The sequence below is a fragment of the Furipterus horrens genome, unplaced genomic scaffold (genome assembly GCF_987537825.1).
Source record: "Furipterus horrens unplaced genomic scaffold, mFurHor1.1.pri manual_scaffold_15, whole genome shotgun sequence".
In the NCBI taxonomy this organism is placed as follows: Eukaryota; Metazoa; Chordata; class Mammalia; order Chiroptera; family Furipteridae; genus Furipterus; species Furipterus horrens.
This window is the reverse complement of record NW_028327185.1, coordinates 1,077,695-1,102,547: the sequence shown is the minus strand read 5'-3', so window position 1 is coordinate 1,102,547 and position 24,853 is coordinate 1,077,695. Positions and strand designations below refer to the sequence as shown.

Sequence of the window (24,853 nt, the reverse complement as noted above, 5' to 3'; positions counted from 1 at the left end):
AGTGGGGGAAGAGCCACAGAGCCCGGTGGCAGCCAGAGGGTCCTCCTCTTGCCCTCAGACCCTCCCTGCCCACCATGCCGGGACTGCGCTCAGAGAAAGCACCGGCTGGCTCTGAACCCCAAACAAGAAGGCTTTGTACCAGGGTCAAAGGGCATGGGTTCACGAGGTCCTGGCAGGCCTGGTGCAGGGGTCCATCCACACTCTCTGCCTGAGTTCTGGCATCGAACGTGGTTCCGAGAGCACAGAGCGAGGGTGCAAGAAGCCTTAGGTGCCGGCTCAGGGCGCCTGAGGTGCAGGGCTGTGACCCCACACCCCCTGGGGGAGGCCCTTGAGCTCTCTCCTTCAGGTCACCCCAGAGTCATGCCCAGGGACAGGCAGTCCACAGAGGAAGGCACTGGGGGACAGCCTTGTCCACGGCCCCCACGTCTCGCAGGGAGCCCCCAGAAAGGCTGAAACAAGCCAGGGAAAGAAGCGGACCAGCAGAGTGGAGTGACCGTTCAGAAGCCGGGCAGCGGGACAGACCCCCAGCCTGCCGTTGGCCACACGTGGCCAGGCCTGGGAAGACACAAGCCCGGCTCAGGGACCCCACTCAGCTCTGCTCCGGCATCCTGTCACCGCAGCCCCACCCCCATGCCGGCATCTGGCAGGGGTTTCCCATGACCTCCCGGGAGACGGGGAGCTGCCGAGTCGGGCTGAGTGGAGCGCCCGGAGCCCAGAGCCGTGACGGCATCTGCATCTGGTGGGGACAGCACATGGGGACTGGGCCCTGGGGACCTTCCCTGCTGAGGAATGCAGCGCAACAGGGTGCTGGCCTGAGAGCGGCGGGCTGTGGAGGGCAGGGAGGCCGGCCCCGTCACCCTGGCCTGGTCCTCTGTCCCCGCGCCACAATCTTGGGGAAAAGGGGTGGAGATGCATGTCCAGGGAAAGGAGAAGCTCCCCTGACTTAGGGAATGGGGGGTTTAGGAGCGGGGACCACAGCGGGGACAGGCGGCCCCATGCCAAGCCACTCCAGGAAGGAAAGCCGGGGCCACTGGGCATCACCGAACACCTGCCCGGCGGTGCTGGCCTTCTGAGAACTCCCGCACGTGCGCATCAGGCAGTGTGCACAGTAAAGCCTCGCAGCAGAAGGCAGCGTGAGGAGGGTGTGCCTGGAGGTGGCAGCACCCAGGACTCAGAGTCCAACGGGGCTGCACCAGGCTGACGGGGGCGCCGCGCCTGGTGCGGAGGAAGGTTCTGGAAATAATGGAGCTTAGCCGCCTGAGGTTTGTGGCCTTCCCTTCCCAGTGGCCTCCTGCGATCACTCCATGAATGACGGGATGGGAGGGAATTCTGTTTCACCTAATGGTCACTATATGGCGATATCTCCCAGATGCACCTCATTTTACTCCGATCAGCGGCTGAGGATCCGCCAGCTGTCCCTGCTCTGCGGAGGGCAACACCGAGGCCCCGATGGACGAGCGTGACCGTGACCCAATCTGCGGAGAGAATGCGCTGGCCCCAGCTGCGCCCTTTGCCCCCAGAGCTGTAGGAGTGGGGTGCCACTTCCCCTGCCCCCCCACCTCACCAGGGGTTTTGAAAAGCTGAGCTCCAATCAGGAGGGCTGCCGGGCGGGGGCGGGGAAGTGGTTTCCGGGGCCTGTGGTTGCTGCAGTCCACTTCCTTGCGGTGACATAAGCCTCGTTTCCACGGCAGGAGGCCACCACCCAGGGCTCAGGTCTCTGCAGGCCCACAGGGCTCCTGCATGGGGCATGCGGGGCATTGCTTGGCCCTGGCGAGCCTGGGGTTCCCCACCCCCACACTTACACACCTGTTTCTGCCTTCTTCAGTCTCTCTGCCCCAAGTCACCAATTCTCTTGATTCAAAATTAAGACAGACATTGAAGATTTCAGAGCCGGGATGGGGGCAGGGTGGGGGGTGGACCAGGGAAAGGCAGCAGCGAGAACCTGGGGGAAGGCACCTGATGTGCTCCCCCAGGGTCCCTGGGGGGTCTGGCCAGTGCAGTCCTCACCCCCTTTCCAGTCCCTGCTCCACCCTGTGGAGTCCGGGGAAGGCTGCGGGGCCAGCCAAGGCGCTGCCCTCTCCCCAGCAGACTGCCGGAAGGAAGCTTAAGGAGAGCAGGCAGAGATAAGGGGAGGGGGTCAGGCCACACTGAGGGCGGCCCTCAGTGTGGGGGCTCAGAGCTGGGGGCTTGGAAGGGTCTTAACTAAGCACACCATATGATTGGCTTCCTTCCCCAATTTGAACTTCGCCAGCTTGCATTTCCTAATAGCTTCCTCCCTCCCCCCTCCCCCCCCAGGAGTCAGCCGGTGTTGCTGGGAGGCGGGGGGCAGTGGGCAGCTCAGGCTAACCTCTCTCCCACATACCCCAGGTGGAGGCCAGCCCTGGGTCCTTATTCTGCAAGGGGATTAATGGATGAAGGGGCAGCAGGCAGGCCCAGGGCTGGCCTGGCAATCTCTTGGTGCAGAGTTTAGGGGCAGAGAGACCAGACTCCAGGGGTGCTTGGGGTGCAGCATTTGTGGTTGGCTCACACCTAGACCTCTCCCCCTTTCCCACAGCCCAGGGCCTGAAAGTTTCCCCCTCTGGCTCCTCTGCCCACCACCGGCCTCCCCAACAGTGAGCTGCTGACAGCCAGCTTTGATCCCGTCCCCAGGGGATTACAGCCCCGAGCCGGCCCCCACCTCTCACCCGTCTGTCTCATTTTCTCATTCCTGGCCTCCCAGTCCCAAGAGCTGGATCCAGGGCTCACAGCAAGTTATTCTCATGGGGACTCAGAAAGCATTTCAGTTAGATACAAGAAAGGACTTCCAGAAAGTCAGAAAGACAGCTGCACCCGGTGCTGGCAGGCTCGCAGCAATCCCAAATCCTCGGTTCGTCCCACTCCACTCCACCACCCAGTCCTGTAGTGGAGAAAGAGGTTCCTGGGGGTGGGGCCGGGGGCTAGCAGGCGATCCAAAGGCACGAGGAGCTCCCCCCTGCAGCCAGTCCTACCCTCAGTTCTGATTAGAAACTGCCCTTCGTCCAGGCATTGTCTGCCTTCCACGGCCCGCTGCCCATTGAGGTCTGGCGTGTGCCAGGCTGGGCACTCCTGCGGGGGCGGGAGAGGGGAGTGGGCGGGCCCTCGCCTACTGGGAGCCCTGGAAACTGGCTCTTCTGATGCTCAACCTCCCCACCCCTCCACCCAGATCAGCAGCTCAGGCAAGGAGTGGGGGCACCCAGGTCTCACTGGGCTATCTGAGCAGGAAGACGGATGAGGCCCATCACCCTGAAGGACGCGGTGCATGGTCAGGCCCAATCTTCTTTCTGTGGAAAGCATCCCAGGGACCTCCTGGTGGTGGTGGGGAAGGGACACCAGCTAGTCCTCACTTCTCTCCACAAAGTGCCAACCCCGAGGTGCTTTCCCGCCCCAGGCCATGCGCCAGTCTAGCCTGGGGACACTGCCATGAGCAGGGGGCTTTGTTTGGCTCTCTCCTGCAAGATGGAGTCTAAAGGAAAGCCCCCATGGCAGGGCACCCTATGCCCAACCCTTCTCAGCCCTGGTTCCTGTTGGGGGACTTCTCTGTGCAATCAGACCACCCCCACCACCCTCACTGCAGATGCGTACTTACACCTCTCACTCCCACCTCCACCCAGGCACCTCTCTCCCTCACCTCCACCACTTCCTGCTGCAAAGTCAGCTCCGCAGCAGCCTGGCCCCACCCGCTGGCTAGCCCACCAGGCACCTGCAGGCTCCCCTTTGTCTGCTGGGCCAGCAAAGCTGTGCTCAAGCGTGCCTGCGTGCAGCCTGCGCATGGCTGAGGGCGCCTCTGTCTCCCTCCCTGGACTCCAGAACTGGGAGGAGCCCGCCTTCCTTCTCTCTGGGTGGCAGAGGGCTGGCGAGGGGGCTGGGGGCACGTGCCCTGGGGCAGGAAGGGCGATGCTTTCCCATAGTCAGCTCTGACCTGTCTAGGTGACCTCCTTGGGCTCCTGGAATATGGGTCACCTACCACCTGTCTCAGATTCCCACCCTAGACCTGGACCGCAGGCCCCCACCGGTCACACAGGGCTGGACAGAGCTGGACATTCCTCTCCAGCATCCCTGCCTGGGTGAGCAGTCCCAGACTGGCCTCTCCTACCCACGGACCCCTCTCCTCTCCAAGAGACAAACCCAAAGCAAGAACAGCCAGATGGGGGTGTGGTGTAAAGGGTATCCACCCAACAAAGGGCGTCAAAGGCTCAGTTCACCTTTGCAGTATTCGCTGTCCTGCATCCGTGCACCCCGCCCCGGGGAAGCCCCAGCCACGTCCTCTCCCCGCCTCAAAGGTCAGATAAGTCCAAGCAGCCCTCCCCGATCCATTTTATCGGAACTCCTGAGCTTGGTGCACCAGGCACGCCCTCCTGGCCTCTCGGAGGTGGAACCCCAGGGACATCTCTTCCTCTGTCCCCAGCCCCCTCTGCGTGGGACAGAGCCAGCAGGGTCCTCTGCCTCCCCACCAAGGCAGGGACCGTCCTGGCCCTGCACTGATCTTTGTCTGCAGGATCCCGGGTGGGGGTGCTGCCGGCCTGGCAGGACCCAGAGACAGAACCAGCCCGCTAGGGTAATGCGGGGATATTTCCCCTCAACATCCCAGTATGAGACAGCAGCCCCGTGGGGAGGCGAAGAGGAAACACACAGACGCTCGGTCTGGGCCAGGGCTGGGTGTGAAATACCGGATTTCCTTGTTTATTCGATTTTCTGATTATTAAGGGCTCCCAAGAGGGGCCCGAAATTATCACCCGAACAAAGCCACCTTCCAGCAGCCCGCGGGTCCACGAGGCTTCTCTGGGAGTGCGGGCTCCGGACGCAACGACCCCGTGCCCACAGGACACAAAGCCCGAGCCCCTCGCGCCCGCCGTCCCCTACCTGACGGCCACCTTGACGCAGCAGTCCCCTTGGCCGGCCATGGCCCTCCGGCGCCAAGGTCTCGGCGTGGGTCAGGGGCTGGGGTCCCGCGACCAGTGCCCCAGGCGGCAGCGGCAAGAGCGGGCGCCACAGTGCGGGGGGGACCGCGCGGTACCCGCGCACACACCTCCCGCCAGCGCGCACCGCCCACCTCGCTGCCACCCGCGCGCACAGCAGCGCGGACAAAGGGGGCGGGGGCCGGCCTGCTCCAGGCCCCGCCCCTAGCTGAGGGCCCGGCCCCGCCCCTAGACCCGCCCCTCTCCGGATTACCAATCGAAGGCCTGATCCAGCAGCGGGGGCGGGGCTGGAGCCTTTAAAAGGACCTCTTGGCGCTTGTCTCCCCGCGTGCTGGGAGCCGGCGGGAGTGGCGGACCCCGAGGAGGAATGGGGCTCGTTGAGCAGACCGCGCCGGAGCCTCGGCCTCGAGGGTACCCCCGTTTCATAAATGAGGAAGCTGGGACCCAGAGAAGGGAACTACCCAAGGTCACAGCGAGTTAGTGGCTAAGCGTGGGTGAGAACTCAGGCCTCCCCGCCGAGTGCTTCCCTTCCCAGCACCCACAGCGATCAGCCCTTCGTGTGTGAAAGCCCAGAAAAACTCCCTTTTATTCCATCGAGTCTGCCGACCTTCACTGAAGGAGATTCCGGCTCGGCTTTAAGGCGCCCTCCACCCCGGCCCTGCGGCATCATAAAGCTTCTCTTTGGGTTGATCCCCGGCCAGGCGCCCTGCCTTTCTGCGAGACCTCTGTGACCCCCAGGCGGCTCGGCTGGGTCTGGCTCACCCTCTGCTGGCTGTGCGGCCGGTGGGACAGGAGGGGACAAAGAGGGCCCTCAACCGTGGCACCTGGGTAGGGTCTGGGGGGCGAGGTGGGCGGGGGAGGGGGAGGAGCGCAGCTGCCTTGCTGTGGGCACAAAAGACAAGGGGAGCCCTGGGGACTTGAAACACAGGGCAGCGATGGAAGAGTCCAGCTGCGAAAAGTCTGTCCGCCCTGCCGCTGAGCCCGGGCATCTTCTCTCTGCCTCCTGATGCCCAACATTGGGGCTATTCACAGGCCCATCATTTCAACCAGCTCCATCTCCTGGAAGGGGCCCAAGCTGAGGACCCAGCTGCAGCCCCAGATGTGGAGGGCCCTCTGTGGGGGAGGGGAGGACGGGGAGTCTGGCTCCAGCCTCTTGCATCACCCTGGGATGATGAAACCAGGTCAGTGATTTGGGCAAGGGTGCATCTGTAGTGCCCCCCTCATTCCTCTCCCCACCCACCCCGCAGCCCCTGCTCTACCCAGTAGCCAGACCCCTTAATACACCAAAAGCAAAGGTAATTTCAAGGGCAAATCACCCCCTCCTCCACCCAATCCTGATGGAAAGCAGGAGTGCCACCAGCAGTGTGGTGGAGGGTGGGCAGGGAGTCCCGGTGGGGTCTGGCACCTTTTACTGCCATTGGAACCGACAGGAAGCTCTCTGGAGCTAGTAGCCCCCTCCTCCCAGAGCAGGGGGCCAGTGGCTGTTGAGTCAGATCCCGGACATTCTCTCTCCGACCATCAGCCAAAATAAGAGGTGAGGAGGAGCCCAAGTTTACGGACCGTCTACGTAAACAAGGTACTTCACAGGCATATTCTCACTGCATTCCCGCCACCTTTATCGTTCTTGTTCAGTTTTGCAGACGGGGAAACAGGGTCTCACCCAGCACAGAAGCAGCAGACCCAGGATCTGAACTCAGGTGTCTGGTTCCAGACTCCCCAGACCCCCTCTAGCAGCTCCCGTGGCAGGGAGGGAGCCAAGCCGGCCAAGGGCTCTCTCTGCCCAGGGGTAACCCTCCGTCACCAAGGCCGCATCCTGCAGAGGCACTCTGTGGCCGACAGCCTCTGGGCCCCAGCTCTGCTTTTCTGCTTCCAGGAAGTCCCCCTGCCTTCCAAGAGTGGATGACCCTCTGACTCACAGCTTCACTGCTGGGAAAGGGCACCAGGGCCACTGCCCCGCCCAGGGTGTCACCACCAGGCGGGTGCAGGAGCTGGAGACTCAGGCCTCCCGGAGGTCAGGGTCTCAGGTCAGCCACGCCAGCCCCTCGGCAGGGACTCCTGGGCCTCCGGAAAGCAGCAGGGCGGCCAGCGGCCCAGACCCCGACTGCTGGGCACTGCGGCCTGGAGGGGAGGCGGTAGCTGGGCCAAGAGGTCAGATGGGGCCCACGAGGCAGGAAAGAGGCTTAAACAGCAGCCCTGGGGAGATTCCGGTCAGCAAGGTCAGAGGGAGCCTGCGACCGTCCCTGTAGTCTCTGTCCAGCTGCCACACAGCCATGGCCTCCTCTCTGGCTGTTCCCACCCCACCTCCCCCCAGCTTCCTTCTGTCCTCCCGCCTTCCTTCCCAAACCTGAAGTCTCTCCAGATCGGCTGCCTGTACACACATCCCACCCACCCAACCCTCTGCTCTGGGCCGGACAGAAACATACACACACACAAACACACACTCTCACCCACGTCCTCACACTTGCATGCACACAGAAAGTCACACATACACAATTGTACATACTCTCACATACTTCTGCACACACACACACATTTACATGCACACACATACATACTCAAACCCCCTCCCCACACACACACACACTACCCTGTGTTTGGCCCTGAGCACCTAACTGGACTAGAGTTTGAGCCCCACTCTTGCCCTGAGCTGAGACCCCCCCCCCCAGCCTCTTGGGTCTCCATTGTTTCTCCTGCTGGGAGCTGTGGGCGTCTGGGCAGCTGGGAACCTGGGGGAGTCTGGCGGGGGAGGGGGCTCTCCAAGGCAGGAAGCTCCCACACTACTGTAGTGAAAGTTCTCTGCAGGGACCTGGGGCAGCCATCTGGCCCAGGTCCCTTAGCCACAGCCCTACAGGGACAAATCAAAACACCCAAGAGATCTCTTAGGCCCTAGAAATGTCCCTGGGGAGGCCTGATCCGGAGTTCTGTCCCCTTCACCTTCTTTAGGGTTAGCGCTATGCGTTGGCTTTTGCTGAGGCCACCTGGGCTTTGACCACACGTTCTGGGTGGAAAGTCCGGAGTTCTGCACCTCCAGTGCTAACCCCCAGCCCCTCCCAGCAGCTGTACTTGGCGTGTAGGCGCCCGTGCCTGCAGCTGGCTGACCACACTCTCCAGTGCTCACCTGGAGATAGAGCCCAGGTCTGTCTGCAGCAGGACCCCAGGACCCCAGAGAGGGTCCACTGGGGCGCAGACTCAGAGATCTTAGCTCAAGTGCAGCTCAGCCCAACTTCCCCTGTCGCAGAGGAGAAAGACTGAGCTGCAGAGGAAACCAGAATTTGTTATAAATAGCCAGGGAGAGGGAACTGCTGTAGATGGCAAACTCCCCAACCGGTCTTTAAAAAAACAACTATTTTTGGTTTCAAGTGTTACTGAGGGTTTACTTGCTATCCATACGGCCTCCAACTCAGCTCCTCGTGCGCTCTTCTCTGCGAGGACTCTAAGCCAGTGCAGGGCCAAGGGCAGGGGCGGCGAGTCCCAATGTCACAGCACCCCTGGTGGGAACAAACCCCGTCCGCCATCACCTAGTGCAGCCCCTTCATTGCCAGGTGAAGAACCTGGGGCCCAGAGAGGGAGAGAGACTTGTTCAAAGTTGCACAGTAGCCTAGGGGCTGAGCAGGGACTAAAGCAGGGTCCCCAGGCCTCCAGAGCCGGCAGCTCCCCAGCAGCACACCAGGGCCCAAGGGCAGACCTCTGGGCCTGGGCTGCGGGAGAGTTTACAGTTCAGATGCAGGTCCCGTCAGTACACAGAGCAGAAGGCAGCCCCAAAGCCCAAGGGTGGTGTGCAGATCGCCAAGATCCGTGTGGCCCCGGGTAGGTTACGGAACTATGCCACATGTTGGTCCCCTGTGCCCAACGTGGAGATGACCACACTCATGTCATCACGGGCTGTCATAAGGTGGAAGGAGGGCCCCCAGGCCGGGCGCCCAGCACAGAGCTGAGCACAAAACAGACGTGAATCTCCTTTGCATTCCTGCAGATCTTCTGTCCCTCTGCCATGGCACCCTGTCCTTGAACATACAGAGGGGTCAGTTGGTCACGATGAGGTCCCCTGGTGGGGAGAGTCTCAGAGATGAGTGTGGACGAGGCTGGGTACAGGGGACGGCGATGATGGCTGCCTGGCCTGCGTGGTCATCGACCCAGTGGAGTGGGAGCAGGTCGGTCACTGGGAGTGGCCCCGCCTCCGTTGGCCACTCGGCTGGGCCCGGGCGCCCGTGTGAGCATGTGCAGAGGCAGGAAGGAGCCCGGGCCTGCCAAACGCTGTTGGACGCGACGCCCCGGTCGCAGCCTCACGGGGGGCCGTCTGCAGGGGCGTCTGATTCTATCGCCCTTGCCCCGTGTGCTACCCGGGGCAGAGGATGCCACTCAGCCTTCAACTAACCCTCACGCCGGTCTCTGAGGTGCTCACGGTTGCTGTCCCTGATTGGCAGAAGAGGAGATGGGCTCCGAGGTCACTTGGCTGGTGTAGCAGTCGTTAGTGCTGGTCACCAAATGTGTCCACTCTGCCCTCTGCTCAAGGCAGGCCTGCATGTCCTCACTCTGCTGTCAGCGGAGGCCACGTGCCTGGCTCTGACCAATGTGAAGATGCCCAGGGGCCCAAGGAGCTTCCTGGACTCTCTGCCTGTCTAAGACACGAAGAAGCCCCTTTGGGCTCCATGGAGCCCTGCGGGGCAGGTGGAAGGGGCATTGGAGGTGGTGGGTAAAGTGCCCGCTCTCCAAAAACGCCACCTGACCGACGGAGGGTCTCCTGGCCGCTCCGCTGGCCCCAGGCATGTGTGCTTGATCTCAGGGGACGATTGTAGGGGCATCTCAAAGGCCCTCTTGGCCTGAGGTGAAACAATTTCTTGGAAAATTGCTCTGTGTCCTCCCCCGGAGCCCGTACTCCTGACACTTTGCTCGTGGACAGAGAGGACGTCCGAGTATGTGTGTGTGAGTGTGTGTGCAAGCTGCGGGACTGGTGAGCATTCAGAGAAGCTGGGGAGAGCTTTGCTCTTCTCTTTAACTTCCAAAGAGGGTGAAGGAGCCCAAGAGACCAGGACTGGGTACAGCAAAGGGCTTTAAGTCACAACCTGGATCAGAAAGCACCCAGCGGGAGAGACCAGCTCTGCCTCCCCTCCCCTCCCGCATCCAAGACCAGTGGCAGAGGAGAGGGGACGGAGGCCCAGACCTTGGAGGTCCAACCCCAAGATAGAAGACCAGGTGTGGGGTGTCCAGGCGAGCAGAGAGGTCCTCCTGGAGACACGGTCAGCCTCTGACAGTGGCTGGGACAGGGGCAGCGGGGGCCCCCCTGTAGACCCCGCCTCACTGTCAGAGGGGACATCTCAGGGATGACAGGAGCTGAAAGCCACCCCCTCTGTTAATGTCAGTCTGCACAGGAGGCCCACCTTGGGGAGACCCCATCCGAACCTGTTTGTGCAAAAACTAAGGGCAGGGGCCTACTCCCCAGAGTGGCCATGTACTGCTTGGGTGGCGCTGGACAGTGGGGAGCCCCCCACCTCATTGTACAGGTTAAATATTATAAAATGGTGACATGTAGACAAAAGGGATAGAAGACGGGCATTTCCAATGGTTCGATCCAGTACCTGCCACTCAGGGGCTGGCCTGCAGCTGCCCCCACATCCTCCCTTCCTCCCTCTGCCTCCCCCTCCCTCCCCTCCTTCCCGTCTCCTGCTGGGATACAAAGCTGATAAAGACACTCCCTGCCGCTGAGACCCTCACCACGTCCTTGGAAAAGCCCACTGAGTTCTTAGTTATGACACCCTGTCAGCCTTCCTGTCCATGGCTGGGGGCTTCGGGGTCTGTGCGGGAAGCCAACTCTGGCGCATGGGACACGGTCATGGCTCAGAGAAGGGGGGCCGTGGTGACAGCTGGATGTGGGGCTGCTGGACTCGTGCAAAGTGGCAGTCCAGGGGCCACTCTGGCCTGCCCAGGCCCCAGCCACCAGAAGGGCTCCTGGGAAAGGGGTGAGGGATGAACAGGAGACAAGCAGAGGCCAGGTGCCCACAACAGGGGCCTGGAGACTTTAATGTCCTGGGGGTGGGGTGGCCAACGGACACTGGCCAGGCCTGTCTGAAGGGCGCTGGGCTCTCCCTGTACGCGCCCTTGCTGGGAGCGGAGGGGCCGGCCGCGTCTCCCCGCTGTCTGCCGTGGACCCCATCCACCCAGCGGAGACAGGGAGGTGCTCTCTGCCCCAGCTTCCCCACCCTCCCCGGCTCAGGGCCTCGGGGGAAGGAGGGTCTCCTGGGAGCCCTGGGGCAGGTCGAGGCTGCCCAGGGAGGACCTGAGGCTCGGGGGTCCCAGGCTGCTGGCCGTGCCCCCTGGGGACTCTCGTCTTCTCAGCAGCTCCGTGGCTGCCACCTCCACCTCCTCTGGCTCCATCCAGCAGGCCTCTGCCAGGGCCCGGCCTGTCGCCCTGATGAAGGCAGCGTCAGCCGCCAAGGTGTCCAGGCCCCCTCGGAGCAGAGCCTGCAGGGAAGAGAGGAGCCAGGGGTCTTCCCGGGATCTGCCTCGGGGGTCTGCCCTCTCTGTCCCTCACCCAGGCCGTCCCAGGGCCAGTCCTGCACGTGGCCCGGCCTCACCTCCTGGATCAGCAGGGCGGTGGCTGGAGCCTGGCACCCGGAAGGGCTTTCTGGGGTCCTACTGCTGTGGGGCGCTTCCTCTAGCAGAGACCCTGGCGTGGGGTTCCTCCTCGCCTCAGGCACGGGGGGCTCTGCCCTGGATGGCTGTTCCAAAAGCAAAGACCCCAGAGGACGCTGGAGCCACTGGGACCCCACGAAACCCTGGCTCTTCCAAGGGGACCTCAGCCAAGACCCAGCTCTGCGGTACCTGGCAGCGGGCAGGAGGGGCCCGGACTCCAGGCCCAGCTCCCTGGCTCAGCTGTCCTCTCCGCGTCCCCTCACAGGGCGGGCCGTGCGGGCCTGTGGGCGAGAAGGGGGCGGGTGAGGAGAGGCATCCTGGGGGGACACACACACTGGGGGCAGTCCCTCCAGGCCTGCAGGACACGCTCTACCCCCACCCCCACTCTGTGCCGTCTCTGCGTTGGGGACTTGGGGGGGGGGTCAGGCCAGTCTGAGCAGCTCTGGCCAAGCGTGTGTGTGCATGCATGTGCGTGCACACATGTGTGCATGTGCGAGCACATGAGTGTGTGTACATGTGCGAGTGTGTGTGCGAGTGTGTGTGTGTGTGTGTGAGTTGTGGGGCAGGGCAAGTGCTCACATCTCCGTGGAGCACCCTTGGGGGCCCCGCGGTCACACACGGCGCCCTAGGACCTGCAGGGCGGCTGCCAGGCCCCCCGCTGAAGGGCCTGGGGCCCCAGAGTCAGGGCCTCGGGCTGTCCTTCGGGGGTGTGAGCGCCCCGGCTCGCTGGCCAGGGCCCCTCTGTCGGTGCACACACCCCTCCCGCCGGCCGCACTCGGCCACCTGGACGGCACCCTGGTGCTCTGCTGGCTCCCGTGACAGCGGGCTGCCCCACCACCCGGCGGCCAGGGCGGAGCGGCGCCCGGGAGCAGGCTCGGTGCCCGGCGCGCAGCAGACACTGACCCAGGGCTCCCGTGACAGCAGGCAGCTCTGTCTCTCCAGGGGACTCCGTTTCGTAGCGGACGCTGGAAGGGAAGCAGGGCCGTGGGCCAGTGAGCCGGAGCGGGCCTGGACCACCGGCCCTCGGCCCTCTGTGGCCCCCACGGCCTCCTCCCTCGGGGGCTGACCGTCCTCAGCAGCAGCCTGACTCCGGGGCGGGCGGTCCCAGCACCGCACCTGCCGCCCTGGCGCCCCACGAGCAAGCCGGCCCGTCCCGCCTCGCGCCTCGGCTTCCACGCGGCTTCTCCTATCGGAGGTGCCTGGCTCCATCCTCAGCCTCAGGGCCGCCAGTTCTCAGCACGGGCTGCACACTGGCCCGCCCCCCTGCACATGGGTCCCCCCACCCCCCACTCCGGGCAGCTCTCAGAACTTCGAGGGGACCCCTCCAAAGGAGCCTGGAACCCACTAGCCGTGCCTTCCCAGACCCGCCGCAGCGTCCCCACACCCAGGGCGGGCAGCCGCCGCCGGTACCTGGAAAACACCTGGCTGTCGCCATGGGCGCTGCTGCCGGCGGTGGCATTGTTGGTGTTGGTGTTGGCTCTAGCAAGCGGGCCGGTGCTGGGGCCCGGAGGGAAGTCCTCCAAGAAGACCGGCGATTCCAGCTCCTCCATCTCTATCTCGGAAAACTGCAGGGGCCTCTGGCTGGCCATGGCAGGCGCCAGGGAGTTGGTCCTGTCCAGGAAGTTGTCCACTTGGCCGAACAGGCCTCCGGTCCTCTGGGGGCACGGAGAGAGGAGGGGTCGAGGGCAGCGGCTGGGGGAGCAGCTCGTGGCCTCTCCTTAGGCCACCATTTTGCCACGAAAATCCCCAGAAGGTTTAACCAGGTGGCCCTTAAGGACAGACCTGCTCTACGGTGTCACAGGGACGTGGGACAGAGCTGAGGCTTGATGCCCCGTGAAATCATAGCTGGTGGGGCATTTGATGCCGGAGGGCTTGTGAGAGATGGGGGCTCGCTGGGGATGGGGAGGTGGGAAAGACCCCTCGAGGAAGTTGGGCCATTGATTCTGAGCCCCCGGAGATGTGGGTGGGGCTGTCTTTGGTTGGCGTGTCCCCTCCTGTATGGCTGGGCTCCCGCCCTCCCTTGTGTGATACGTGGCTGCCCCTGGGCCTAGGGCCGGTGGAAGGTCCTGCCTCCACCCACCCGGAAAATCCCTTCCTCCATGGCGGCCTCCATCATGGCTCTCTCCAGCTCCTCCTCGGCGGTCAGGTCTCCTGAGATGGTCCGACGGATCTCGGGTGCCGCCTCCTCCTCTATGGTCCGCAATCCGGCCTGGGGACGGAGAGGAGACCTGGTGGCCCCTCCGGTGCAGGAGGGGAGACCAGGCTGCCACCCATGGCCTCGTTCCCTCCTAACCCTTGCCACAGGGGCTGCAGCTTGGGGTGCACTCTCTCTCCAGCTCCGTCACTGTCCCTGGGTCTGCGCGGCCACCCAGGCCTGCCCTGGCCTCCGGGATAGTCCAAACCCTCACGGGCCCCAAGGAGTCTTTTCTCCACCTCATGGGTGATTTCATAGCCTCCTAGGCCTTCAGGTTGAGATCTCTTTGTACTCAGCACAGACTTCTGGACAGATGACCTCTTTGGATTGCACACACCATTAATGCAATTTTTTGAGCTGACCCGAGTTCCTATCACCAGCAATGAGACAAATCAAGACTGCTGTCCCAACAGTGTGCAATGAGGACACAGCATCACTTCTGTGACATTCCTGTCCAAGAGGCGTATGTACCCTAAACCTATCACAGGGGAGCCTCCTGTCCTGTGATCCTCGAAAGTGTCCAGGTCACGTCAAGGAAAGACCAAGAAACGGTTCCAGGTGGAAGAGACTCAATGCAACGTGTCTCTGGGTTGGATCCTTTCGCAATGACGAGCACTACTGGGCGAGGCCTGCGAGGGACTGGCCGTGTAGCGTGCTGAGTTCCTGAGTTTGGTGGCTGCATTGTGTCTTGGAGGAGAATTATGTAAGAGAATGCCCTCGTTTGCAGAAAACAGACCTTCAGGTGTCCTGGGTGACAGAACATCCTGCTGGGACTTAGTCTCAAATGGTTCCAAAGGAAAAAAAAAGGTGCTTGTATTATACATGCAACTTTCAAAATTGTGAGATTGTTTCAAACTAAAAATTGCAATTGAAATAAATTTTTGAGTACACAGCCCACGGGCATGTACATTTTTGAGTTTATAAATTATGTGCATCATAATTAACACCAAAAAATAGAAATAAAGAGCAGCTCCGATAAAACAAAGTTGTGAACTGCGTTGTGTGTCCAGGGGCTCATTTGGAGCGCGTCAGGGGAGAGCGGCCTTCTCTGGGGACTATTGCTCTTGTCTACTGCAGACGCCTCCTTTGAACAAGTCCTTTTCCTTCAGTCTGATCCTGCAGAGATGGAAGGGCTCTCTGCCATCGTGGACCACCCAGAACTGCCACTGCCCTTCTCTACCCGTCCTGGCTCCCTTCTCCCTTCTGTGCCTCCATCACCGGCCCTCAAGGATGCAGAGCAGGAGTGGGGTCCTGAGGCCCGGCTCAGCAGCAGGTCCCCTGGAGCTCAGCTGGCGCTTACCTGGATCTGCACAGCGTCCTTCTTGGGCCGATACCCATAATACTCCTCCTGGCGCTTCATGAACTTGCGGAAGTGCTCCTGGATGAGGAAGGTGGCATAGAACTTGCCTACTGTCACCTCGTCATCTGCAGAGGGGCCGACAAGGGGTGTCCTGAGGCTGGTGAAGGCCGGGTGGAGCCCCTGGATGGGGCCCTGGAGGCCACCCTCCGCGCGCTGACCCGGCCAACGACAATGTCCACCCTGATGGCTGCCACGGGGTCTATCCCAGGTATTTAGGGAGGCTCTGGGCCACGCTCAGACTGCCCTAGAGCTGCCAGGGGGACCCTGCCCCTCTCCCAGGGCCTCCCAGGGCTGTGCACACCTCCGATGGGCGGAATGACTTGGTCCAGGAGCTTCATGCTGGTCCTTTTCCAGATCCTCTTGATGATGGCCCTCAGCTCCTCGTTGGCCTGCTCAAAGTTGCCTGGGGACAGGGGACAGGTGCAGGTGGCCCCAGAGCCTCCCAGACCAAGCCAGCTGCACTCAACAAAGCCGCCAGGGCTCTGCGGGCCACTCACCTTCCGTCTTGATCTTGAGGGCCGTGCGGACCAGGGCGAAGAGAGTGGCGTTGAAGGTGACCGTGCCGTCGCTGTTGAGGGGCATGTTCATGCCCACGAGCCGCTGCATGGGGAGAGGCGTGGCTCGCAGCTGAGCGGGACCAGGCCAGGCCTGGCCGGTCACCCTCACCTGGTCTGTGGGCCCGGAGGCACCGGGACACGAGGGCAGGGGGGCCGGCTGGCCAGGGCCTCCTCACAAGGGGTGGCAGGATGAATGGGGGGATGTTGTCCAGATTGGAGGCCCTCAGGGAGGGACGTGAGGACCCCGGAGGTGACTGCTCTCGAGTGACCCCCCAGCTCCCCCCAGGATCCCCTGTGCCTCTTCCTGCTCCCACATCACCCTCCCTGGCCGCTCTCGTTACCTTGCACGCGACACGGTGTGGGCAGAACTTCCCAAAGCCCAGCGGGGGCTGGATTCTTCTGAGCAGGGTCACCACGTCCAGGTGTTTGATTCTGCCCCTGCAGGGGGACAGACGCAGCTGTGAGCCTAGCAGGACCCACGCCACCACCCCCCCCCCCCCCCCGGCCTTTTGCCCAGGGAAGAGAGCAGGGAGATGGGGGAATGCTTCCTCTATTCCAATCTCGGTCAGCAGGCGGAGGGAGCTCCCTTTGTAAAGAAGAAACAATGAGTTCACGGCTGCACACCCTGAGGAATGGGTTCTCTTTTGGGGGCAGATAAGAGGCCAGAACTGCCCCCAGGCCTGGAATCTGGACCTTACTATCTCTATGGCAGAGCCTTCCTTGGGTTTTGGTCAAGCTGGTTGGGAGCTCTTGGGCTGTATTAATAGAGGTAGAGGGTATGGATCAATGGAGGTGGGAAACCTCCTATGACCTGCCTCGTAGCTTGCTGTAAGGATTAAATGATATGATATCCGCAGTGGTTAGCACAGCGCCTAACACTGGGAAAGGCCCTGGAACGTGAGGCTATTCCTGGTTAGAAAGGCTGTAAGGCAGCAGTGCATGCGGATGCTCTGCATGGGGTTAGCAGCAAAGCCGACTTGGACCCTGTCAGTCTGGGGGGGGCTGGCCTATATTTTTATCAAGCTCCAAGCTGCTGCTCAGGTGACCACATTCTGAGTGGTCTGGTGAGGTACCGAGCTCCCTGCTCCTAGAAGTGTCTGCACAGAAGCTGGGTGACCGTTTCCCAATAAAGCCACAGTGGTTTCTGCCCTGGTGGGGGGTTGGGTGCTGGGGGGTTCCCTTCCGACCCTGAGAAACTCCAGTTCTCTGAGCTGTGGCCTGGATGTTGGAGGGAGAGGCAGCTGGCTGGCTCATTCTCAGTAACTGCGGCGTGACTTGCTGTTGGACGAGGATGGGGTCCAGGGTAGAGGGGTGACAGGTGAGGGAAGGCCTGGCACATATCTGCAGACTGGACTCACGTGGCCTCCGGGTCATACTCTGCCCAGATGGCCTTGAACTCGTCCAGGTGGTGAGGGCCCAGGATGGACCAGTCCCGTGTGAGGTAGTCAAAGTTGTCCATGATGACAGCCACAAAGAGGTTGATGATCTGTAACAGGTGACAGAGGCTCCCAGCGTGGAAGGAAGGTGGCACAGGACGAGGTGGGGGCTGGGGGCGTTGCTGGGGGCGGGGTCCATAGCATCTCCCTACCAGGCCCTTCTGAACAATCTGCAGCCCCCACATGAGCTGCCTGGGCCCTGTCTCTGTGCTTGGACATGGCCAGTGTCCCCGCCAGGTGCTTGGTGGCTTCCTGACCTGGCCTCTCATCCCCACTCCCAGGAGACGGTATCCCACCCATGTGCCCTCCCAGGACTCCACCCCAATTCTGCACCAGCCTTTTCTGCATATATGGGGTGGGGGGTTTCCCCAGAATTGCAGGGTTTGTTGACATGGGACCCCCAGCCCCGGTGCCTGGTGAGTGCCTGCCTGTGAGGCCAGGACTGGGTCTCATTCACGTCCCTGCCCCAGCACCAAGCCCTGAGCCTGGCACAGGTGAGGCTCTCAAGCAGAGGTCTGACCGAATTCAGGAAAGAAAACGGCGCAAAGGAGCGAGGGCCCTACGGACGCCGCCAGCTCTGCATCTCGACCGGAGCAGAGTCCAGCACTGTGGGGGCCTCGGTGGGGCCCACTCACAGCCCGAGGAACAGGGAAGGGCGGGAGCTCCCTCAGGTCTTCTGACTGCCCTCTGGGGGCCGGAAGGCGGTCAGAAAATGGAGCCACACCCGGTGACCTGCCTGGGACCATCCAGGCAGAGCCTCCCAGCCCCCGTTCCCCTGGCTCAGCCCCCGAGAGGCGGCAGCTGTAGGAGGGGCCGGGCGCCGCTCACCAGGAAGGCGCAGAGCATGTAGAAGCTGATGAAGTAATAGTAGGCGAAGCCGGTGCCGCACGTGTACTCCTCGCCCGGAGCGAAGTCCGACTCCGGGTCGCACAGCTTACCGTAGCTGCTGGCCAGCAGGACCTCCTGCCACGCCTCGCCTGTCGCACACCTGCAAGGGCGGGGCTCCCATTGGCCCAGACACTGGCGGGCTACTCCCCCAAGTCGGGGCCAGTCGTGAACTGGGCCTCAGTTCCCCCTCCACGCAGCTGCCCCCTAAGGGCGCAGCAGAAGCAGGAGATAAGTGACAGCAAAGGGGTGTTTTGGATGGAGGGGCCACGTCAACCCATGAATTACAGCCCAGGGAAGGGACCGGCAAGTGAGGAACGTGGTGCTGACCGAGGTGAGCCAGGGTCAGTGGTCATCGAGGCCTCACTGCCCCCCCTGGGGTGACCTCTGTCTCCTGGGAGGAGACTGGGGCAGCAGCTGCCCTGCACTCAGATCCAGCTACGTCACAGGTGGGGCCCCGAGGGGAGTGACAGGGACAGAGAAGCCTCAGGCTCTGAGCACAGGGGCCGTGGAGCTGTGCAGGCCACCCCGGCAGCCACCCCACCTCTATGCAAAGGCCCTGCGGTCAGGGGCGGGGCCTCCTGCCTGAAGAGCAGCAGCACGGCCTGGGGGAAGGTCTGGAAGTTGTTGTTGCGGTTTATTGGGGTTCCGTCCACCAGGGCGATCTTGCCGAACATCTGCGGATCACACAGGCCACCTGAGGACCCTGCCGCCACCCTCCTCGAGCTCTCCCAAGGCCCTCACCCTTCCAGACACCTCAGGCCATTTGCGAGGTGGGGTGGGGCTCTTCCCATCCATCCCAGAAAAGCAGGCGGGTGGACAAGTCCTCCTAACAGTCAGCCGAGCTGGGGACTCGGGCCAGGGAAGGGGGGGCGCTCTGGGGAGGTGGGCTAGGACCCCTGGGCCTCTCGTGGGCCTTAGAGACAGCGTCGGTCCCTGGGCTTGCTTTCCCCGACGCCCACTGCAAGCACGGGGGTTCGCGGGGCTGCGAGTTGAGCCAGGCAAGAGGGGAGAGCCCAAACCCCCTGGGACCCACGGATGTCCCTGTCACTGGCCAGACAGCCCTGTCACCTGCATGCCGATGACGGCGTAGATGAAGAACAGCATCACAATGAGCAGGGCCACGTAGGGCAGGGCCTGGGGGGAGAGGCCAGCATGAGACGCCCCTGCCCCCGCCCCACTCTGCGCCTGCCTCCCTCAGCTCCCTGGGGCCCCCTGATGGGACCCTGGGCAGGAGGATGTCCCTAGTGCCGCCGCCTCCAGGGTGGTGTGGCAGGCAGGTCCCCAGCCCTGGCCAGGGGGGCCGCGCACGCACACCTGGAAGGACTTGATGAAGGTCCACAGCAGAGTCCGCACCCCCTCGGCCCGGCTCAGCAGCTTGATCAGCCTCATGACCCGGAACAGGCGGAAGAAGGCGCTGGAGATGCGGGCGCTCTCGTCCGGGTCCTGCGGGGCAGCAGCCCCAGAGGTCAGTCTGGGGCAGCCCCTCCAAGGGGTCGGGGTCAGGACAGGCGGGGTGGGAGGGGCCGTGTGTGCGCTGGGGTGTGTCCCTGCATGGTGTGTGGTACCCTCAGCTGGACCTCCCTGGGCTCAGGGCTCCGGGCTAGTTCATCAGGGAGGAGGGGGGTGAGCCCCCTCTCGGGAGTGGCCCCAGGGACTTGGGCCTGGGGACCGGCTGTGGCCTCGTCTCACCTTCTCTTCAAGCTGCCACTCAGCTCTCCTGCCCCCAACCCCTGCCCAGGGTCCTCCCAGTGCAGAGGGTCCCAACACTCCCTCACTGCTCTGTTCGCATGACAGGGCCATGCCCCAGCCAGGCAGCCCCTGCCCTGTGCAAGCCTTGGAAGGGGAGAGACGCCCTGCCCAGCTTCCCATGTCCCCAGAGGCCTGTCACTAAGGTCCTGTGCCCGCCAGCATCACAGGCCTCCCTGGATGTCCCACCTACAAGGAGGGTGCCAGGGAACCCCTCGCCCCACGTCCAGGGCTCTGAGAGAGCCACTCGGTCCGTGCCTGGCCTGCCACAGAGCGCACCCCACCCCAGCCCGGACCCTGGGGCACTGCTCTGGGGAAGGGAGTCCCGCGTGCTGGGGCCCCGTGCCCCACTCCACCACCACCAGCCAGGCCCCAGCATGCGAGCAGCAGGAGCGCGCAGCAGCCTGGAATTACAACGTTCCCGCAGCCGCCACCCAGACAGTAGAGTCCCCCGCTGGAGGCCAGGAAGGTCTGCGGAGAGAAAAGATGGGGGCACAGAGGGGGTGCTGTCAGAAAGGACGGCACGAGGGGAGTTAAAGAGAGGAAAAGACAGAGAGGCAGGGGACGGAGACCCAAGTGGCTGCCCGTCCGGGGAGGGAGTGGTGGGCATGAGGACAAAGCCAGGGAGCTGGAGGCGGGCGTGGGGGGACAGGGAGGCCACAGGCTGGGGACCAGGGAGCTGGAAGAGAGGAGGTCCCTTCTCATCTCCAAGATGCGTCTGTGTATCTGGGTTACGTGATGCTGGGGACGTCCAAGGGGACACTTTGGAGAATGCCTGCCCACCGTCATGAGTGGGTTCACACCCCCACCTCCCTGGTCCAGGGGCAGAGACCCAGAGGTGGGTGGGGAGTCCCCAGAGCAGATGTGCTCCGCCCTGGTCTGGGAGAGGGCCGTGGCCGCCCTCAATGGCCAGGCTCTTGAAGAGCCGGCGGGGGGTGTGTGGGAGCAGCTTTCTTCCTGTTTACACTCAGCTTCTCCTTTGGCCACATGTCAGGAGCAGCCTGTTCTGGAGTCCTGGGACAGGGGATGTTCTTGCTTTATAGTATGACTATTTATGGGTGGGCTCGTTCCCACGACAGGGTCCCCCCTCCAGTATTCTCTAGGGCAGCTTCTTCCTGGACCACCTCCCTCTACCCAGACTCGACATCGGAATCAAACAGAGAACCTAGGAATGCAGCCCCTGGCCAGGTCCCCACCCAGGCCTCCGGGGGATGGGCATGGCTTTAGCACGTGAATGCATCGCGAGTGATTCTAACACGCAGCCAGTGTGATGGCCGCCTTCTGTGCCACTGATCCGGTGGCCCCTAGGCTCACGTGGCCGAGGAGCAGTGAACAGTAAATACAACCAGACATGTCTCCTTGGTTGCACTGCCCACATTCTAAGGGGCCGATAGCCACGTGCGTTTTGTGGCCTGTGTTCTGGACAGAGCACAATGTTGCTGCCATCACAGGAAGTCCTGACACACGGTGCTGTCCCCGTCTGTCCCCTGGGTGGTGTGTCAGGAATATACATCAATATTTGAAGCCCAAGTCTTAACGTGACTTCAAACAAACATGACTGGTCCAGAACATCTGACGCCCCTGACAATGACCAGTGACACCCCTAGCCCTCCACCACCAAGGAAACTAGATTTAGCCGGTGCCCCCCGCGCAGGCCGCAGGTGTCAGCAGCAGCTATCCTGGCCTGCGCAGCACGCTTGGAGTTCCCTCCAGGCTGTACTGGTGACCGGGCCCATGGGTGCTGTTTCCAGCAACCCCAGAGCAGGATGGGAATGGCACACACACACACACACACACACACACACGTGCACGTGAATGCACACACCTGCGCACGCTGGTTTTGCCCCGACCCCACCCACCCCTTGGGATCTGAGCAGGAGGTTCTCTCTGCCACTGTCTGTGCTGGACGTGGGTGGAGCAGGACTCTCAGGCCAGGACGTCCGGCCCTGGGATGGCCAGTGTGGCCTCTGAGTCCCCGGAAGGTGATGCTCCCGGACAGGGCTCAGCCTGCAGGTGGCTCAGTCCAGGGCTCCTTCTTCTCAGGCTCCAGACATTCCCCAGGTGCTCACGCAGTGCCCGCCCTCACCAGGGGTCTCTAGGGCCATTGTGTCCCCCAACGGCAGCCCCCCGTGAGGTTCCTGGGCTCACTGCCAGGCGTGGGAAGTTCAGAAGGACCCTGCTCACAGACTAGCCCCTGGCTGGGAGCTGGCCTCCTGCTGGGCTCCCGTGGCCGGAACAGCCCTCTTGAGCAGACTCCCACCACGGCCGGTCAGGCGCCTCCTGGGAGGATGGGGGCTCTCCCCAGGCGCCTCCCAGGACGCGCGGGCGGACACTGGCCTGAAGGACAGGGTCTTGGTAGTTCAGCCTCTGACTCTTGGCTCCCCTCCTCCCTGTCCTCCATGTCCCTCTACCCTGCAGGGACCCTCAGCTCAGACCCTCAGAGAGGCGCCTGCTGCCTGGGGGCGAGCTGCTGGGAGCCTCCTCCCACCCCTGCTGCTGTTTCTGCTCCACCCCAGGGCCTCACCCCCTCCACCCCACACTGCTCAGTCCAGCTCTGGGGGTCATCTGCCTCCCTCACGAGCCTGGGGTCCCCAACACCAGCCATGTCACCCTCGCCAACTTGTAACCATCACTCCTTTCCTAGGTTGCACTTCAGACTGTGCCACTGCCACCATGAAGCCTTCCCTGACCAGTCACCCAGAGGTGACACTGGCCTGGGCCAGCCTGCATGCCCATGAGGTCTGCCTGGAGCCTGAGCTGTCTGTCTGCTCAGCAGGACCGTCCTGCCATTCCCGCCCAGTCACCCCTGGGGTGCCAGGCTGCATGCACACTGGGTCCCCCACAAGCATCTGCTCACTGAATGAGCGCCCTGCCCAGGGAGGCTCTGCCCCCTGACACTCACATCAATCTCGCTCAGGATGACGTCAATGATGCTGCCGATGACAATCAGGAAGTCAAACACATTCCAGGGGTCCCCAAAGTAGCCCTGGGAGGACAGGGGCGGGAATTGGGGGAGCATTTCAAGGAGGAGCTCCGGAGGAGGCGGTGGTCCCGGCCAGCTATGGGAAGGCAGAACTGGGACCAGGCCTGGGGGGCTTTCCTTTCCCCTGGGGCTCCCATGAGCCCCCACTCCCATGCCCTCTCCCTTCGGCCCTTGTTTCCTCCAGAGCATGAAGCGGTCAGTGGTGGGGGGGTGGCCGAGAACTCAGGCTTTGGGGTCCTGGTCCAGATGGGGAGCGCTTTCATTCTGCCCCCTCAAAGCCCAGCCTCAGGCAGGACAGCGCAGGCCTGACGGGGGTGGCTGGGCTGGGCGTGCGGCAGTGGACTTGGGAGCCAAGGCCACCCGTGGGGGCACCCCGGCCCTGGGCTTGTCATCAGAAGCCCAGGGAGGGGCAGCCAGCACCCCTGCCTCTGAAGGCAGCTGCAGCCCCAGGGGCGAGCAGCTCTGGGAACAGGGGAGCCCCTCCCCCGCCCGTCAGGCCTCACCCGCTCCCCCGGCCCTCTGGCCTCGGCACGCACCCTGGCCTTGAATGCCACGAGCTTGAGGATCATCTCCAGGGTGAAGATGATGGTGAAGGCCACGTTGAGGACGTCTGAGATGTGGTTCATCTGCTCTGACTGGTTGTAGTGCTGTGTGGGGGGAGGGCGCTGGGAGGGTCTGGCTTCTCTTTTAAATCTCAAAACACTAGAGTCTGCTTAGCAATTCCCTGAATTCTACCCTGCCCGACAGGCTCCCTGCCCCGCCTGGAGGTGATGGGGTGGTGCCCATTCACAGTCCTGTGGCCGGGGCCACTGGGAGGACCAGCAGGGAGGTCCCTTCCCCTACCAGGGCTCTGTGACAGATCTCGTCTAGGCGTTTGGACACAGGACTAGGAGAGAAGACCCCTGGGCTCCCGAGCTTGTCTCACCCCCAACCACGGGTGAGTTGCTGAGCCCACCAAACCCACTGCACGTACTCACGGCCCCCAGGCTGGGGAGATGGCTCCAAACTATACACTCAGCCCCCTGACGCAGAGTATGACCTTCTGTAAGCCCCTGTCCTTATAACATCCCCAGGAGTCCCTCACCCTTGTTTTTCAGAAAGTGGATGACTTCCCACCTCTTCTACAAACCTCACCCCCCGGTAGTTCAGAGGGTCTGGAGGCCGTCCACCCCACCCCCTGCTGGCAGGGCCCCCAATTCTGCAACTGGGCTCAGACCCAAACTCCACCATTGCTCCTGACCGTCTAGACCTGCGCCTGCTTCCACTTCCCCACTGCCCGGCTGGCCTGGCCCTGGGGGAGCCTTGGTCTCGCAAGGTTCTGTTTACACAGGGCTTACGAGATCGGGTGCTTAATTAAGGCTCGATAACACCGCCGATGGTGACTTTGTCTATACCACGTGCTCTGTCCCGTGAATACTACATCCTTGCTTGGGACTGGAGCCAAAATCCCAGCCCACGGGGCCTCCCAGCCTTGCTGCGGTAGAAGGAAAGCAGAGAGAGCCCTTTCACTACCCCTGCCGTCCTCCACCCACCAGCCCTGCCCGCGGAACCGGGGCGAGCTGCACCCCGAGTGCCCGCCTGGTGAGCCGCCAGGTGCCAGGCGGGCGGCGAGGCCTGACTCAAGCGCACGTCTCTGTCCCACGCAGCGCCTCAGCACCCCGCAGGTGGCAGGGAGGGCCGCTGGGGGGCAGCCTGGACCCCTGCCCTGCCCTGCCCTGCCTGGTCCGTTCACGGGCCGACGGCCCGGGCCCTCACCTGCATGCCCAGGCAGATGGTGTTGAGCATGATGAGGGCGAACATCAGGTACTCGAAGTAGGAGGAGGTGACCACGTACCACACCTGGTACTGGTACGGGTTCTTGGGGATGTAGCACTTGAGCGGGCGGGCCTTCAGGGCGTACTGCACACATTGGCGCTGGGGTGCAATGCAGCGGGGCGTCAGCGTGCCGGCCGCCGGGGGCCACCCGGGGCCTGTGGCTCAGGCGGGCGGGTGGGCTCCCTCCGGGCTCTGACGGGCTTCCTTCCCTGGGTGTCATGAGGGTCCCACGAGAAGACCCCACCCAGCAGCTGGTCCTGCTGCACGTTGGCGATGGGCTGGAGACGGGTGGGGGGGGGCCAGGGGAGGA

At 63.0% G+C, this 24,853-nt stretch overlaps 3 protein-coding genes and 1 long non-coding RNA gene across 4 annotated transcripts in view; 1 reads left to right on the top strand and 3 right to left on the bottom strand.

The window, feature by feature from the left end:
- KIF21B (kinesin family member 21B) overlaps nt 1–5,070 on the bottom strand; it is a 32,831-nt gene extending 27,761 nt beyond the window's left edge. Inside the window, 1 exon segment of the mRNA XM_090263480.1 lies at nt 4,879–5,070. Coding sequence (XP_090119606.1) covers nt 4,879–4,919 — 41 coding nt within the window. The 5' untranslated portion in view covers nt 4,920–5,070.
- Nucleotides 1–24,853, top strand: part of PKP1 (plakophilin 1) — a 288,438-nt gene that overhangs the window by 145,351 nt on the left and 118,234 nt on the right. The gene's annotated exons all lie outside the window — the stretch shown is intronic.
- Nucleotides 5,497–8,132, bottom strand: LOC149992279 (uncharacterized). The gene is made up of 2 exons (XR_016508301.1): nt 8,053–8,132; nt 5,497–6,097 (listed from the first exon to the last, which is right to left on the bottom strand). It is a non-coding gene; the product is annotated as an uncharacterized LOC149992279 (long non-coding RNA).
- The window catches only part of CACNA1S (calcium voltage-gated channel subunit alpha1 S), a 38,627-nt gene continuing 24,693 nt past the window's right edge, over nt 10,920–24,853 (bottom strand). The window contains exons 26-44 of the mRNA XM_090263155.1: nt 24,484–24,642; nt 23,265–23,375; nt 22,648–22,731; nt 20,160–20,216; nt 19,314–19,442; nt 19,068–19,133; nt 18,582–18,673; nt 17,940–18,099; nt 17,034–17,161; nt 16,017–16,113; nt 15,616–15,718; nt 15,420–15,521; nt 15,059–15,183; nt 13,645–13,773; nt 12,975–13,219; nt 12,468–12,529; nt 11,754–11,845; nt 11,507–11,650; nt 10,920–11,393 (exon numbers count right to left, since the gene is read on the bottom strand). Of these exons, the coding sequence (XP_090119281.1) occupies nt 11,142–11,393; nt 11,507–11,650; nt 11,754–11,845; nt 12,468–12,529; nt 12,975–13,219; nt 13,645–13,773; nt 15,059–15,183; nt 15,420–15,521; nt 15,616–15,718; nt 16,017–16,113; nt 17,034–17,161; nt 17,940–18,099; nt 18,582–18,673; nt 19,068–19,133; nt 19,314–19,442; nt 20,160–20,216; nt 22,648–22,731; nt 23,265–23,375; nt 24,484–24,642 (2,337 nt within the window). The 3' untranslated portion in view covers nt 10,920–11,141. The remainder of the gene's footprint in view (nt 11,394–11,506; nt 11,651–11,753; nt 11,846–12,467; nt 12,530–12,974; nt 13,220–13,644; nt 13,774–15,058; nt 15,184–15,419; nt 15,522–15,615; nt 15,719–16,016; nt 16,114–17,033; nt 17,162–17,939; nt 18,100–18,581; nt 18,674–19,067; nt 19,134–19,313; nt 19,443–20,159; nt 20,217–22,647; nt 22,732–23,264; nt 23,376–24,483; nt 24,643–24,853) is intronic.